We start from the raw sequence: 17,314 nt of genomic DNA, 5'->3' as shown, positions 1-17,314 counted from the left end.
TACATGCATGCTGAAGGTCACAGGCTTGGAATAGAGGTTTACTGGGAACAAGTCAAAGATCTTCCATTCTTAGACCTCCTGCATGTAATATAATATACAGTAAAGATGTTTTTCTTTCTATATATGTTTCTTTTAAAAATAATTTTATCTGGGGCGCCTAGGTGGCGCAGTCGTTGGGCGTCTGCCTTCGGCTCAGGGCGTGATCCCGGCGTTATGGGATCGAGCCCCACATCGGGCTCCTCCGCTGGGAGCCTGCTTCTTCCTTTCCCACTCCCCTGCTGTGTTCCCTCTCTCGCTGGCTCTCTCTCTGTCACATAAATAAATAAAATCGTTTAAAAAAAAGTAAAATAAAATAATTTTATCTGTGTGTGAAATAGGGACTTATAATTTATTTCTAACTCAAGGCTGCTGCTAATAATATTAAGTATGGATAAAACTTAATATTGTGTCCTTTTGAGTCCTGTTGTGTTAAAAACAACAAACATTTGTTCTGGTTTGTGTACTGCATTCTGATACTTTTCCCCCTTCCTCCACAGTTGTGCATGCCTAAAGGGCTGTCTTTCAGAACTCAGACTGACAATAAAGACCCTCAGTTCCACTCATTTATAATTACCCGGGAAGATGGTTCTCGTACCTATGGCTTTGTTCTCACTTTTTATGAAGAAGTGACAAGTAAGCAGATCTGCACAGCCATGCAGACGCTCTACCAGATGCACAACGCCGAGCACTACAGCAGCGTGTACGCCTCGTCGTCCTGCAGCATGGACTCACTGGCGAGCAGTATCGACGAGGGAGATACGACTTCCCTTCTGAAACTCCAGCGATACAACTCCTATGACATCAGCAGAGACACGCTGTATGTTTCAAAAAGTATATGTTTGATCACACCGCTGCCTTTCATGCAGGCCTGCAAGAAATTCCTTATCCAGCTTTACAAGGCAGTGACCTCCCAGCAGCCGCCGCCCTTGCCGCTTGAGAGCTACATCCATAACATTCTCTACGAGGTGCCCCTTCCACCTCCAGGGCGATCCCTGAAATTTTATGGTGTTTATGAACCCGTCATCTGCCAGAGACCTGGCCCCAATGAACTCCCCCTCTCCGATTACCCTCTTCGAGAGGCCTTTGAGCTTCTAGGATTGGAAAATCTGGTGCAGGTGTTTACCTGTGTTCTTTTAGAGATGCAGATCCTTCTCTACTCACAAGGTAAGTCATCCCTGGATTTTAAGTCTCCCCCCAAAAAAGTACTTACAAATCCCAACTACTGCATTTTCATGGGGTATACTATTAGAACCAAACAATTAATGGTCAGAAGTCTTCTGTTTTGTGTAAAAGGAGCAGTTGTTTTAGGTGGGACCAGAGGCTAAGATATTACTTCTCTTTGAGGCATCAGTGGCTGTGGAGACAAACAGGAAAGTGAACAAAAGCCTTAATCTGGCTGACTTGAGTGTATTTATTTTTTAATGGAAATAGGCCCTTTTTTCCAGATAGAACATGATCATCATAAAAGAAACACATTTCTTTTCATAACAGAAGTGAGAGAATGATGTTAGTACCAAGAGCATGTAGCTGTCTTATTTTTTGCAGATGAGGAAAGGTTCACATCCAAACTCAGCTGACATTGGAAAGGCATAAATGAAATTGTTGACTCTGAAGCTTCCTAAGGCAATCAATTTTGGATCTTTGCCTGTGGGGGATTTCACTAGATGTGACTCTCCTGGGTCTAACAGTTCTAAGACTTATGTGGAGCGTTTTTGTTTTATTTTGCTTTTATTCCCAAAAGGAAGTTACCTTTGTGATTTTTTTCATTCAAAGTTCTCCCAGCATATACTTAAGAAACTTAACAAAATTTGAGTTTTATAAGTGCATTTATGATGGCTAATGTTGAACCTGAACGAGAGTACTGGTTGCAATCTGAACATGATTTTGCAGAGGAAATAGAGATGTTCAGTCTTAATGGATAGCCAAGTGGAAGGAAAGTAAAAAATGGTTGTTGCACATCGATGGGTCCTTTGAAAAATGTGGCACAAATATTTGGGTTAGCTTTTTGCTAACTTGTATTTAGGCTAGCAGAATTGTAGTGCGGTCTCCTGACTGCTGCTGTCAAGCTTATTTTACCACTTTCTTTTTTTTTCTTTTCTATTTTAAATTATAAGTGAGGCTGAGCCAAGTAGGCTATATTTGTACTTCCCCATCTTGTGTGTATGTTGACACTATTTGTGTGTTGACAGCCCTTCACGAGGTTGTATTTTCTTCAGTTTATCCTACATAATGTTCTTTGATAATGTGTTCTGATGTCTCAGTTTTTGTTGTCAAGAAGTTCTCTAATGACCAATCGAAATTCTTTCCTTTCCTCTTGCTCCCACTTTCTTAGGGCTTATCATTACCTGCAGATCCCTTGTTTGTATCTAAAACTGTAACTTTAAGTAATTCTCTCTTCCTTTCTATTTCTTCCTTTCTTGCTTTTTTCCCTGAAGCCAGGGTAGGGGTTAGAGAGTTGCTGGAAGGGGACAGGGCTTGGAACTAGATACCCTCGGGTGTATTAACTCAGTCATAGATTTGCAAGGGATCTTCGAGGTCAGTTAGTTCAGTTTTAGTTCTGCCTAGAGAAGCAGTTTGGACCAGAAAGAATATTGGTTTTTGAAGTCATCACAATCCTAGGTTCAAATCTCTGCTCTGTCACATACTAACTGTAACCACAGACAAGCTACATAATCTTCCTGAGTGTCAGTTAATTCATCTTTATGGAGATAACAGGGTTTTTTCCTTCTCTCTCACTGATTTATTGTGAAGGTTAACTAAGAAAACCTGTACAGGATACTTGGGGCATAATTGGCACTAAAGGATAGCCTGTATTATTGTAATTATTATTAGTTTTATTAGTCCTATACAGTCCTCTATAACTTATGTATATTTTTAAGTTGCATGGGTCCAACATATTACTGCATTTAAAGTATAGCTTTGTTAAATTAAATAGTCAAGGCATCTGTTTCAGGGTTGAGGGCCTAATAAGTGTTCTCTTATACAGAATGTTAGGGCTTTCTTTTTTTTTCTTAGCGAGAAAACCTTTCATTATCGCACTTTCTCTTTTAAGAAGCACTGCGTGTCTCACTGCATGTGGTCTGTCCTGAGCTCTCATCTTTCTGCTGTTTGATTAGCTTATCCCAGCAGGCTCATGGAAGCTGCTGAAAAGTTATAGTTGATTAATATCTGCCAATTTAATTCAGTTTCAAATGAAGAAGCCTGAGTATTTATGAGCATGTTTCTGTACTAAAATGAGGTGTTTTTTGTTTTTTGTGGGGTTTTGTGGGGTTTTTATGGTAATTTGGTTTTATGCCAAGAACAACAAATGAATCCTGAGATGATAGGACACTCTCCCCCCCACACACACACACATTTTTTAAAAAAATTTTTTTAAAGATTTATTTATTTATTTATTCGACAGAGAGAGACAGCCGGTGAGAGAGGGAACACAAGCAGGGGGAGTGGGAGAGGAAGAAGCAGGCTCATAGCGGAAGAGCCTGATGTGGGGCTCAATCCCACAATGCCGGGATCACACCCTGAGCCGAAGGCAGACGCTTAATCGCTGTGCCACCCAGGCGCCCCTAAAAATTTTTTATTGTTATGTTAGTAACCATACAATATATCATTAGTTTTTGATGTGGTGTTCCATGATTCATTGTTTGCATATAACACCCATGCTCCATGCAATACGTGCCCTCCTTAATACACATCACGGGCCTATCCCAGTCCCCGCACCCCCCTCCCCTCTGAAGCCCTCAGTTTGTTTCCCAGAGTCCATAGTCTCTCGTGGTTCATTCCCCCTTCTGTTTACCCCCCCTTCATTCTTGCCTTCCTTCTCCTACCAATCTCCCTGCTATTCCTTATGTTCCACAAATGAGTGAAACCATATGATAATTGTCTTTCTCTGCTTGACTTATTTCACTTAGCATAATCCCCTCCAGTCCCGTCCATGTTGCTGTAAATGTTGGGTAATCGTTCTTTCTGATGGCTGAGTAATAGTCCAGTGTATATATGAACCACATTTATCCATTCGCCTGTTGAAGGGCATCTCGGCTCCTTCCACTTTAGCTATTGTGGACAATGCTGCTATGAACGTTGGGGTGCATATGGCCCTTCTCTTCACTACGTCTGTATTTTGGGGGTAAATACCCAGTAGTGCAATTGCTGGGTCATAGGGTAGTTCTATTTTTAACTTTTTCAGGGACCTCCACACTGTTTTCCAAAGTGGCTGTACCAACTTGCATTCCCACCAACAGTGTAAGAGGGTTCCCCTTTCTCCACATCCTCTCCAACATTTATTTCTGCCTTGTCAATTTTTGCCATTCTAACTGGCGTAAGGTGGTATCTCAATGTGGTTTTGATTTGAATTTCCCTGATGGCTAATGATTTTGAACAGTTTTTCATGTGTCTGTTAGCCATTTGTATGTCTTCATTGGAAGAGTGTCTGTTCATATCTTCTGCCCATTTTTTGATTTGATTATTCGTTTCTCATGTATTGAGTTTGAGAAGTTCTTTATAGTTCTTGGATACCAGCCCTTTATCTGCAGTTTCATTTGCAAATATCTTCTCCCATTCTGTGGGTTGCCTCTTTGTTTTGATGACTGTTTCCTTTGCTGTGCAGAAACTTTTCATCTCGGTGAAGTCCCAAAAGTTCATTTTTTCTTTTGTTTCCCTTGCCTTTGGAGATGCACACACACGTATTTTAAGTGTCGTACAAAAGAAAGTCTCATATGGTAATTTTATAACCATTCACTGAAATCATTCTGTGTTAGGAATTATACTATAAAAATGCCTTGTATGTTGTTTTGGGGATTCTTCTCTCTTCAACACCAATGAGTTACTGCTCTTATCCATGTTTTATCAAAGGGAAGTTGAGGCTCAGTGAAGCTAAGTAACCTTCCTGAGATCACACAGCTATTAGGTAATGTTGTAGAGCTAAGAATGGTGCTTGTATCTTTCTTTCTCCAAAGCACTTAACCACCGTGTTAACTGTATTGGGCACTGCACTTACTCTTTCCTTATCTGTCTCAATATTTATTTTTAAATTATTAACTCACTCTGCCAATCTGTTATACAGGGATCATGCTGAATAAGTGTAGAGTATAAAATGAAAGCTCTGTGTAAATGCACATTTTAATATTGACAATGTCTCTCCCATTAGAGAAAGAGATTTCATTTAAATGAATGAAGTAAGAGTCATTATGTTGATTTGTTCTCTGGTGCCCTCCTTCATTCTTCCCGTGTTAAGGGAGTTTTAATAGCATCTAATACTCCAGTTCTTTTTCACTAATAAAGCTATGCCATAAAATTTAAAAACATTGTAAGTCTAAACAATTACTGTGCAAACCCAAAGTGAATCAAAGTAGATGGATTTCAGTGATGACAACTGTCCTTCTGGACTGATTTGAAATTCTGGTCCATAGCCCATTTAAACAGATTCAATCTGCTATTTAGAGAGTGTGTATATCACACGCACTTTGTGGTGATAATAGCTAGAAATTTTAAATAGAGAATGCACGCAGGAAGTAGAGGCTCTTTTCCAGGACCCCAGGTCAGAAAAGATCACTTTCTTCTGCACCCTGGAAATACCTGGAACAGGACAGGGGAAGTTTGGAGTATGATCCTCTTTTCAAAGGAATAGTAGCAGAATAAAAGATAGAGGAAATTAAACATGAGTGTCTAATTTTTTATGCCAATAATTAAAGTCTCAGGAACATTTTGGGGCCTTGCTTACCTTCTTTGGCTCTTCACAGTGGAGATAAGCAGTTGCCCACAGCTCACCCTGGACTGCTGTGCCAGCCTGTGTGCCTTCACAGTGCCCCTCTCCCCTCCTTTCTTCCCCTGCCTCTTCTAAGTTGTGCATGAATTAACCTTGTCAAAGAGTAGAAGCCACTTAAAGTTTTCTTGAAAAAGTTGGAAGCCTCCTAATCACAAATTGCTAGTTGTGCTCAACTGAACACGGTTATAGGGTTTTTAAATCATAAAAGCAAACTTGGTATTTTGATGGCAAAAGTGGGTTCCCACGACCTATAATCCTAAAAGCAGTAGAATTTGACTAACCTTGGCCAGTGTCTTTATATTAGCTTTATTTTGTGATAAATAGAATTTTAATATTAAGACTTTTTCTTGGGGGGCATCTTGGTGGCTCAGTTGTTGGGCGTCTGCCTTTGGCTCAGATCATGATCCCAGAGTCCTGGGATCGAGCCCCACATCAGGCTCCTTGCTCGGTGAGCCTGCTTCTCCTTCTCCCTCCGCCTGCTGTTCCCCCTACTTGTGCGCTCTCTCTCTCTCTCTTTCTCTCTCTCTCTGTCAAATAAATAAATAAAATCTTTAAAAAAAAAAAAAGACTTTTTCTTATTGATGTTTTGTTATATATTCAAGAAGTTAATCCTTTGTCAATTACATGTGTAGCACATATCTTCTTCTAGTTTGTGGCTCTTAATTTTCTTTTAGGGGTCTTTGATGAATTAAGATACTCTTAATATTCATGAATTTGAATTTATCAGTCTTTTAACTTATAACTTAACTTTCTGTTTCAGAAATTCTCTATTCTGAGATCATCAAAATAGACTACACTTTTTCTAAATGTTTTAAAGTTATATTTAGCATTTAAGGCCTTAGTCTGTAAGAAACTGATTTTTTTTTATTGATTTTTGCTTGTTGTAAGGAAGAAATCAAATTTAATATTTTAGAAGTATCTATAACTAGTTATCCTAGGTACTAAATAGACCTATTCTTCCTTCCTCTGAGCAGGAGTGCCACTTCTGTCATATATCAGTTCCTGTATGTGAGGGTATATTTCTGGTGTATTTCAGTTTATTCTGCCAATCTCTCTGTCCCTGAACTAAATTACTATAGCCTTAAAGTAAGTCTTGACATCTGGCAGGATGGTTCCCTCACTATCTTATTTTTTCCCCAAGAAATAGACTAATTTATTCAGTATACATTTTTCGCTGTGTCTGTATGTACATTACAATACAAAATAGTAAGCACTTATTTTAGCATTTAGCTGAAAGAGAGCCTTTAAAATCATTAATCCTTTGAAACCCTACCATCATTAGAACTTTGTAACGTAGATAATGCTGTGTTACAGATAATACTCACTACCTTCTTTTTATTGGAATTGCATTGAATCTAATTTGAGGACAACGACATACTTAAAATATTGAGTTTCCTTTTCCATGAAAATGCTATATCTCTCCATTTCTAAGGGTCTTGTTTAATGTCTCTCAGTAAAGTTTTACAATAGTAGATAATTGCAAATAATGACAGTTTCGTTTCTTCCATTTCAATATTTCTCACCTGTATTTCTTCGTCTTGCCTTACTACACTAGGCTCTCCAGTACAGTATAGAATAAAATTGATAGTAGCAGGCATCCTTGTCTGATTTTAAAAAGAACACATTTATTTATTTATGTATTTATTTAGATTTTATTTATTGAGAGAGTGTGCATGGGGGGAGGGAGGGGCAGAGGAAAAGGGAGAAAGAATCTCGAGCAGGCTGCACACCCAGCACAGAGCACGAGGTAGGGGGCCTCAATCTCACAACCCTGAGATTATGACCTGAGCTGAAACCGAGAGTTGGACACTTTACCAACCGAGCCACCCAAGCACCCCTAAAAACACCACTTAATGTTTCACTATAAAGTGTAATATTTGCTGTAGTGTTTTTGGTGACTACCTTGTACTAGGTTAAAGAAGTTCCCTTTATTCCTAGTTTGTTCAAGTTTTTAAATATCATGAATTCATGTTGTATTTTATTGGATGCTTTTTCTGCATCAAGTAAGATGATCATGTTTTTCTCCTTTTGATCACTTCGTAGGGTGAAAAATCCGTCCTTGTATTCCTGAGATAAACCTTTCTTGGTTATAATGTATTATTAATTTTTTTTAAAGATTTTATTTATTTATTTATTTGACAGAGAGAGAGAGGCAGTGAGAGAGGTAACACAAGCAGGGGGAGTGGGAGAGGGAGAAGCAGGCTTCCTGCTAAGCGGGGAGCCCAATGTGGGGCTTGATCCCAGAGCGCTGGGATCATGACCTGAGCTAAAGGCAGATGCTTAACGACTGAGCCACCTAGGTGCCCCGTATTATTAATTTTTAAATGTAGCTTGATTTAGTTGACTAATAGTTTTATTAGAATTTTTGCATCTATGTTTTTTAATGATTTGGCTTATAATGTTCATTTCTTGTACTATCTTGTCTGGTTTTGGTATTAAGGCTCTTCTAGCTTTATAGATTGAGTTGGAAAATGTTCTGTTTGTTTCTGGAAGATTGAGATGACTTTATTTAAAGTTGTATTTGTTCCATGACTGTTTGAGAGAACTTGTCTGTAAACTGTTTGGTCTTGTTGGGACGATGTAAGGTACCAGATCAATCTCATTAATAGGTTATTTAGGTTTTTTATTTCTCCTTCCCCTCCAGCCCCCCCTCCTTCTTCCTTATCTCCTCCTCCTCTTCCTCCTTCATCATCACCATCATCATCATCATCAACTATGAACAAAGGGCAAATATGTTTTATTATACCACAGGCTACCCCCTGGTATTTAACCATGGATCCCATATAGCAAAAGAATCCTGATAGTTGAAAGATGCTGGCATATTACTAGTCCTTACTAATCCCATTCAGTCATTAACAGTTCAGTCCATCATCCTTATTGTATGAAAGTGTTTCCTAGGCTGAGGTCACTCAGGTTTGCAGACTTCCATTTGCTCTTGTAAGGTTCCAAAAGCAGTAGTGGTCTAAGCAATATCTGGTTTCCCCTTTCAAGGCATCTGGTATAATTGAGCTAAGAGACAATATTATCTCTTGCTCTAAGCCTCTTTCGAGATGTTAATGTACATTGGATTTCCGTTACTACATAACTCGTTTATTCTTTCCTTTACCCTCAGCTACTATTCCTCACACTTAGGTTCCAGCTGAAGTTCAGCTACAGTACAGATAGATTTCAGGATGCTACAAGTGATGAAAGAATCTGGCAGCTCCTTACACATTCCAGAGTTGGTCCTGTGGGAAAAGAGGCTCTTAGTTGTATATCTCCTCCTTGCATTTTCCTTGTAACAAGATCTTGTATAAACAGTTTGCACCTGAATTATATATATATATATATATATATATATATATATATATATATCTCACATCATTTTTATCCATTCATCAGTTGATGGACATTTGGGCTCTTTCCATAGTTTGGCTATTGTTGATAATGCTGCTGTAAACACGATGGTGTATGTACCCCTTCAGATCTGTATTTTTGTATCCTTTGGGTAAATACCTAGTAGTGCAATTGCTGGGTTGTAGGATAGTTTTATTTTTAACTTTTTGAGGAACCTTCACACTGTTTTCCACAGTGGCTGCACCAGTTTGCATTCCCACCAACAGTGCAAGAGGGTTCCCCTTTCTCCGCATCCTCACCAACACCTGTTGTTTCTTGTATTGTTAATTTTAGCCATTCTGACTGGTGTGAGGTGGTATCTCATTGTGGTTTCAATTTGTGTTTCTCTGATGATGAGTGATGTTGAGCATCTTTTCATGCGTCTGTTAGCCATCTGGATGTCTTACTTGGAAAAGTGTCTAGTCACGTCTTCTGCCCATTTCTTAACTGGATTATTTGTTTTTGGGTTGTTGAGTTTGATAAGTCCTTTATAGATTTGGGATACTAACCCTTTATCAGGTAAGTCATTTGCAAATATCTTCTCCCATTGCATAGGCTACCTGTTTCCTTTGCTGTACAGAACCTTTTTATCTTGATTAAGTCCCAATAGTTCATTTTTGCTGGTTTCCGTTGCCTTTAGAGGCATGTCTGGTAAGAAGTTGTTGTGGCTGATGTCACAGAGGTTGCTGCCTGTGTTCTCCTCTAGGATTTTAATGATTCCCTGTCTCACATTTAGGTCTTTCATCCATTTTGAATTTATTTTTGTGTGTGGTGTAAGAAAGTGGTCAATTTCATTCTTTTGCGTGTTACTGTCCAATTTTCCCAGCACCATTTGTTGAAAAGACTGTCTTTTTTCCATTGGATATTCTTTCCTGCTTTATCAAAGATTAGTTGACCATTTAGTTGTGGGCTCATTTCTGGGTTCTCTGTTCTGTTCCATTGATCCGTGTGTCTGTTTTTGTGCTGGTACCATACTGTCTTGATGGCTATAGCTTTGTCATATAGCTTGAAATCTGGAATCGTGATGCCTCTAGTTTTGTTTTTCTTTTTCAGAATTGCTTTGGCTGTTTGGAGTCTTTTGTAGTTCCATAAAAATTTTACGATTGTTCTAGCTCTGTGAAAAATGCTGGTGGTGTTTTGATAGGGATTTCATTAAATATGTAGTTTGACGTAAAGCCTATTTAAACATTGTAATTTTTACACAAACTTCCACTTTATTGCTTTCAGTATCGAAACTTTTTTATGTTCTATCAGTCTCATTGTAGTTGACATGAAGACTTCACTGAAGGGTCTTGGTACCACAGTACTTAAGGCTCCTGTGTGAAGGAGTCTCAGAAACTTCTCTTCACCCACTGACCATTTTCCCCACTCTTGTGCATTAGGTTTTGGATCTCCACAAGGGGGTGAGCCAAGAGACCTTTGCCCTTCTGTCAATCTTTAAATTTTTTTTTAAGATTTATTTGTTTATTTAAGTGATAGAGTGAGCACTTGCATGCAAGTAGGGGGAGGGGCAGAGGAAGAGTCAGAGAGAACCCACAAGCAGACTCCCCATCTGAGCACGGAGCCCCATGGGGCTTGATCCCAGGACACCCCGAGATCATGACCTGAGCCACAACTGAGATTCAGCCGCTCAACTGACTGAGCCACCCAGGCGTCCCAGTCAATCTTTATCTTGATTATTTTGCCCGACTGTTGCCCTAGATGATTCCGGGTCTGGTTTCTCATTATAATCTTTGCCTTTCCCACATTTTAAATTTCTCCAAATGGGTAAAAAGACCCAACTTGTTTGGCGTCTTTTAATGTAGGAGTACCAACAAGGGGTTCCTTTGGTCTGTCTAGCCTTAGAGTGTGCTGTTATTTCAACCCCATCAATGTCTTTTATTCATCCCATTTTTCAATAACCATTGAAAGATTTATACCCTACTGGAATGAGTCGCTTAACACTCCTTTTCCTTTTCCTCTTTGTTTCACTCCTATCAATATTTGCTTTATTCACCCTATTTCTTAATAACTTAAAAGATTTCCACCCTGCTGGGAAAAGTCCCTTGACTCTCGCCCTGCCTTTCCACACATTCTTGTTAATTTAATGTTTTTATTAGCATCTGTAAGATTCACGAGGAGCAGCTGAGATAGCAAATTTGATAAGGCTTCTCTGACCAATTTTATGGCAATTAAGGTTACATGAGGTGCCTATGCAGAAGGGGCCCCCAGCATTTACCATGACCTGGGTAGTGGGCATATTCAGTGGGTGAATATCCCAGTTATTATAAAGCCAATCCTACGTGGCTTGCATATGAAGCATATTAACAGCTTCATCTGGAGTGTTCACTTGGTAATTATAGAGGGGAGTTGGGCAGTCCCCGTTCTTCAGGGTAAACAGACTTTATAATGACTTTTATCCAGTCCCCCAGACTATCTTTTCCCTCAGGAATAACCTGCTATGTGTGTGGATCATGGAGAGCCACTTGTGATCGTCTCATAGTTAGCTGCGAGTCAAGCCAAACACGCTCTTCTACTCTGCGGCATTTCAAAACAAAGATACCATTCCTGAATTACTCTCGCGGTCCATTTTAGAAAGGGTTCTTCAAGAAGTTGATACTGATCTACAAAATGAGATAGCTCTTTCACACTATGCCCCCTGGTTTCAGTAGCTTCTTGGTTTTGCTCTGCCCCACAATATAGACTTGAGTGACCAGAGGTCTTAGAAGTGCTCTTTGTTGTCCTCACATAATTTTTCCCTTTTGGCACAGTCTTGAGGCTACTTGGCAGAAGCTCAGCTTGGTGTAGTGTCAGGTGTGACCCAGCACTCTCTTATTTTTGTTATTACAGATAACAATCACGAAGGAATTGTGTATTTCATTTTTTTCTTACTGGTTTGCATTTCCTCAGGCATCCCATGAACCAGTTCCCCAGGAGTTGGATTCATCTATAAGTTCCATTGGTAATTTTTACGATCAGTAACTTACCTCAGCTGCCGTTCGATACCCTTGGTGACCATGTGGACACCCAGGAATCAAAGTTTCCTCATCCCCCACACTTCTATCCTTTGTCTTCCCAAACCACATATAACTGTAAATCTGGGCCATTCTAGCAAATCCCACATTTTTTGATACCAAATGATAGGTGTTTCATGACACTAAACAAGAGTTTCTTTCTTTTCTAACATCATTTTGTTCCGACACCAACTGATTACGCTACAATTCAATTCAATTCTGATACTAGCTACCTGGAGTTAACGCCAGATTCCATGAGTTCAGAGGTTTGGTCCCACAAGACTGTCCTTATTTCAGATACTAGCTACAAATGGGGTGTCCAGGCAACCTTCATTTCTGCCTAGCCAACTCCAAATTCAGGAGTTTACATAACCCACCACTCAGACTCAGCTAGAACAGCTCACAGAGCTCACAGAGCTCTGGAAAGCTTTTTCCTTACGGTCACTGGTTTATTGTAAAGCCTACAGCTCAGGAACAGACAAATGGAAGAGATTTGTAGGACATGTTTTGGGGGTGGGTGGGGCACGGAGCTTCCATATTGCTCTTCAGGCACAACACCTCAGTGTGTCTGCCAACCCAGAAGCTCCTCTATTTTTTCTTGAATCAATTTATTTAATTTTTTTTCTTGAATCAATTTTTGTTCATTTATATTTTCTCTAGGAACAAATTTCTAAAGCTTTCAGCTTATTTGCATAAGGTCTTAGTATTCCCTTTTTTTCTTACTCTCTGCCCATCTGTAGTTTTGTCTCCCTTTTTTATTCCAAATACTGTTTATTTGTACCTTCTCTCTTTTCTCCCTGCTTATGTTTACCTGAAGTGTGTTCATTATATTACTCTTTTTAAAGAACTTTTACCTTTGTTAGTGTTCTTTATTTTATCTTTTTTCTATTTAATTTCTACTGTTGTTATTGTTCTCTTCTTTCTCCTATTTCCTTTGGATTTACTATTTTAAATCTTTCTTTAACCCCTCTCCCCAAATATTAACATTTGAGTCTTTGAAGTCATTAAGCATTTGAGTCTTGTGTTGGCTACATCCCACAAGTCTTAGTATCTGGTGTTTTCATCATTTAATTCTAAAAATTTTTAACTTTTTATTTACTTTGACCATTTGTCTTGCTTTTCTCCTCCTTTTTTGGCTTTTTTTTTTTTTAATAACCGAAATGGCTTTTTTTCTCATTGCAGTTTTTCCATTTAATTAATGTAGAAGTTATAAACTCTGTTTCCCTTTCTTAATGGTAAATTTTGGAATTTTAACATAAACACTTAGTCTTATGTCAGTCAGAATCTTTAAAATACTTATACTATAAAATACTTTAATTCCAGTCACCTGCATCATAGCTTGCTTGATATAGTTGTTCAGGATTTTGATAATCCTTCATATAAGACATTTTTACTTTATGTACTTGGTTTTGTTTAACTTTACCCACTGTTAAATAACAGAAATTCAACCAAGTAAATTATAAAGATGTAATTGGCTTTATTAATCATGAATTGGGCAGTATCCCATCTAGTAAGTACAGGGGTTCTCCAAAGGTCTGTAGAAAGGGAAAGGTTTTTAAAGGCAAGACAAGGAAGTCATAAACAGAAAAAAGGATTATATTGGGTGAGGTCACCTTCCTATGGGGACAAAAGGGTCTTATTAGGTAGATTGCCTCACCACTGCTGACCAGGAAATTCCAGACTGACCAGTTAAAACTGCATTTCTGGGGGAGGTTGAAACTGTAGTTGGATTAGGTACTAAGCCCTGGAGTTGGTGACATGGCCTAGTATAAGTAACTCAATTTTAGATCTGTGGTTTTCTTTCTCTTTTTTTAATTTTTTAAAAGATGTTATTATTTATTTGTACTAGAGGGAGAGAGAGCACGAGTGGGGGGGTGGTAGGGACAGAGAGAGAGGGAGAAGCAGACTCCCTGCTGAGTAGGGAGCCTGATGCAGGACTCGATCCCAGGACTTTGGGATCATGACCTGAGCCAAAGGCAGATGCTTAACCAACTGAGCCACCCCGGCGCCCCTGTGGTTTTCTTTTTAATACCACAATTGCCATTAAAAATTACATTCCATTTTGTATCTTAGATAGTTCTTCTGGGATCAGTCTTCTTCCTAAAATATATCCTTAGACATTCTCCAAATGAGGTGGCATTTTTGATGAGATTTTGTTCATCTGAAGCTGTTTTCATTTTACCTGTGTTTTTGAAAGATGATTTTATTGGATATTAAACGCTAGATTAAAAGTGGTTTTTTCCTTCACTTAGCACTTTGAGATCAAGATTCTACCATCTTCTGGTTTCCAGTGTAGCTGTTAAGAAGTAATCTATCACAGTCACTCGACTTGTCATTCCTTGGCCGGAAATCTGTCTTTTCACTTTGGCTGTATATGAGATTTTCTTTTTGCCTTTCGTGACCTATATTTTGATTGTAATTTATCTAGATGAGGGTTTCTTTATTTTGCTTGTGATTCATTGTGAAATCTAGGGTTAATGTGTTTCAGTAGTTTTTGGAAAATTTTCAACCATCTTTCTATAAATATTATTTCCATCCATCTTTTTTCTATTTTTCTTCCTGACACTTTAATTAAACCTGTTAATCTGTTTCACTCCATCTTCCATATCTCTCAACCTCTCTTTGTGTCTCTTTGTCTTTTTGTTGCATTCTGGGTGATTTCTCTGTATCTCTTTCCCAGTTTATTAATTCCTTTTTTACCTGTGTTTAATCTGTAGTTAATCCTTCTTTTGACATTTTACTTTCAGTGACCCTAAAACAGTTTTACTCCTTAATTCTTCCTTAATTTCCTCAAACATATTAAACATACGTATTTTATATTATTTATCAGATAAATTCAGTATCTGATGGGTTAAAGATTGAGGGTTTCTTCCACCAGGAATGATTTATATTTTCTTTAACAAAAGCAATTGAGTTCACTGGCAACACAGGTCTACTTTATTTTTTGCCTAACATAGATCTACTTCATTTTTTTCTTTTTTTAAAATTTAAATTCAATTAATTAACATATAGTGTATTATTAGTTTCAGAGGTAGAGTTCATTGATTCGTCAGTCTTACATTACATCACCCAGTTACCCCATCCCTCCACCCCCAACCCCTCCAGCAAAATTCTCACCTTTGTGTTTCTTTGGACCATACAGATTGCATGAGTTTGGGCCCTAAACTTACCCAAAAGCTAGCCAGTAGATAGGAATTCTAAGGTGCTTTTTCCCCCCTCCCTCCCAGAGCTAGGGCCAGGACAGACACTTTCCTGTCAGTACAGTGTTTCTTTTTTATTCTTGTTTTGTTTTTCCTTTCTCGATCCCTTTTCCCTGAGGTTTCTACCGTTTTAGGCCCTAGCTTTATGCAAGAGGATCTACTGTCTGAATCCCAGCCCTTCTTGGCCTTTGTTCCCCAACATGCACAGAAATAAAACAAGCTCTAGGCCGTCTTGGATCAGTTGTCTCAAAGACACTTCAGCTTTACCACACTGGACTCTTGTTCCCATTTTTTTCCTGGCTTCTAATGACTTCTTCCTTTACTTTTTGCAAATCCATATATTCACGAATTTGGTGTTTTAAAATTATTTTATTTAGCATTTTTAGTTTATATTAGGAGCTCTAGTCCAGCATACTGCCATTAATAGACGTATTTGAAAAAGATCAATGAACTAAAATTAAAATGAACAGATTGATGGTGTCAACTCTTACAGAATATAACAACTGTTAGGCATAATTTAACTATTAATAATATAAAATAGGAAAATAATCCATGTCTGTTTTCTCTTTTGCCAACAGTTACCCATTATATTTAATCTACTTTAAACAATTTAAGTACATAGTTATATACATAGATACTTTATTTTTATCTTAACGTCTGTTGGAACAATAAGAGATACTACTTTTCACAGGTAGTCATGGGTATTAGAAAATTATATTCTTATGAATGAATAGATATAAAGAGACATATTTTCATTTTAAATAATTTGCTTTAAAAATGCCTGATGTCAGTCCATTGCCAATGATTTTTGGAGGCTCTACAGATTGTCATGGCTAACTTGTCATTAATGTACTTTTTACCCCTAAAATTGTGAATCAAATAAGAATTTTTAGGGGTGCCTGAGTGGCTCTGTCAGTTAAGTGTCTGCCTTTGGCTCAGGTCATGATCTCAGGGTCCTGGAATCAAGCTCGACATCTGGTTACCTGCTCAGTGGGAAGTCTGCTTCTCTCTCTCCCCCACCCTCCCCACTGCTCATGCATTCTCTCTCTCTCTCTCTCTCTCTCTCAAATAAATAAAATCTTAAAAAAAAGAATTTAATAAAAAGCAATTCTCAACAAGTACTTGGTTCATTACCTATTTTGCAAACCCTGTTTCACTTTGAAACACATGTATATTTTTTAAAAGTCATCTAACATCAAATAAAACATCCTTTTAAAGTTATATTAAAATTATTCTCATAAATTATCCATTTTGTGGATTCTTTTGACCACAAATTATTTTCATATAGCTTAGGTTTAACAAGTTGTTAAAGATTTATTTATTTGAGAGGGAGAGAAAGTTTGCATGGGAGGGAGGGGCAGAGGGAGTGAGAGGATCTCAAGCAAACTCCCCACTGAGTATGGAACCCCACGTGGCTTGATCACAGGACCCTGAGATCATGACCTGAGCCAAAGTCAAGAGTCAGAATGTTTAACTGACTGAGCTACCCAGGCACCCCTGATTTTGGAAGTGTTTAAAAAAGTGTGTTTAAAGAAGTACATACCGGGGTTTAGTTGGTTTAGCATCTGACTTTTAATTTCAGCTCAGGTCATGATAGGGTCCTGAGATCGAGCCCCAAGTTGGGCTCTGTGCTCAGTGGGGGCATCTGCTTGAGATTCTCTCTCTCCCTCCCTCTGCCCTGACCCCCCCACGCTCACTCACTCTTTCTCTCTCTAAAATAAATCTTTTATAAAAAGAAATACGTACCATTCACCATCCTAATTATTTCATAGTGAACAGTTCAGTAGGATTAAGTATATTCACATTGTTATTATGCAGTCAGTCTCTAGAATTTTTTATCTTGTAACACTGAAACTCTATACCTGTTGGACACTTCCCCATGTTCCCCCCTTCCAGGCCCTGGCAACTACCATTCTACTTTCTGTTTCTATGATTGACTACTTTAG

The 17,314-nt window shown here is 38.4% G+C and overlaps 1 protein-coding gene across 5 annotated transcripts in view; it reads left to right on the top strand.

Annotated features, from left to right (window-relative positions):
- The window catches only part of DENND5B (DENN domain containing 5B), a 186,329-nt gene that overhangs the window by 90,521 nt on the left and 78,494 nt on the right, over positions 1-17,314 (top strand). For all 5 annotated transcript variants that reach the window (XR_006782314.2, XM_087855756.1, XM_087855755.1 and 2 more), the window contains one exon: positions 537-1,203. Coding sequence is in view for 4 of the 5 variants with exons in the window: in XM_087855756.1 (XP_087711882.1) it covers positions 537-1,203 (667 nt within the window). In the remaining variant the exon portion in view is untranslated. The remainder of the gene's footprint in view (positions 1-536; positions 1,204-17,314) is intronic.

Source organism: Ursus americanus, chromosome 25, assembly GCF_024610735.1.
Source record: "Ursus americanus isolate L20-20 chromosome 25, mUrsAme1.1.p, whole genome shotgun sequence".
Taxonomy (NCBI): Eukaryota; Metazoa; Chordata; class Mammalia; order Carnivora; family Ursidae; genus Ursus; species Ursus americanus.
Note: the sequence above shows the minus strand (reverse complement) of the source record. Positions and strands in the feature narration are given on the sequence as shown.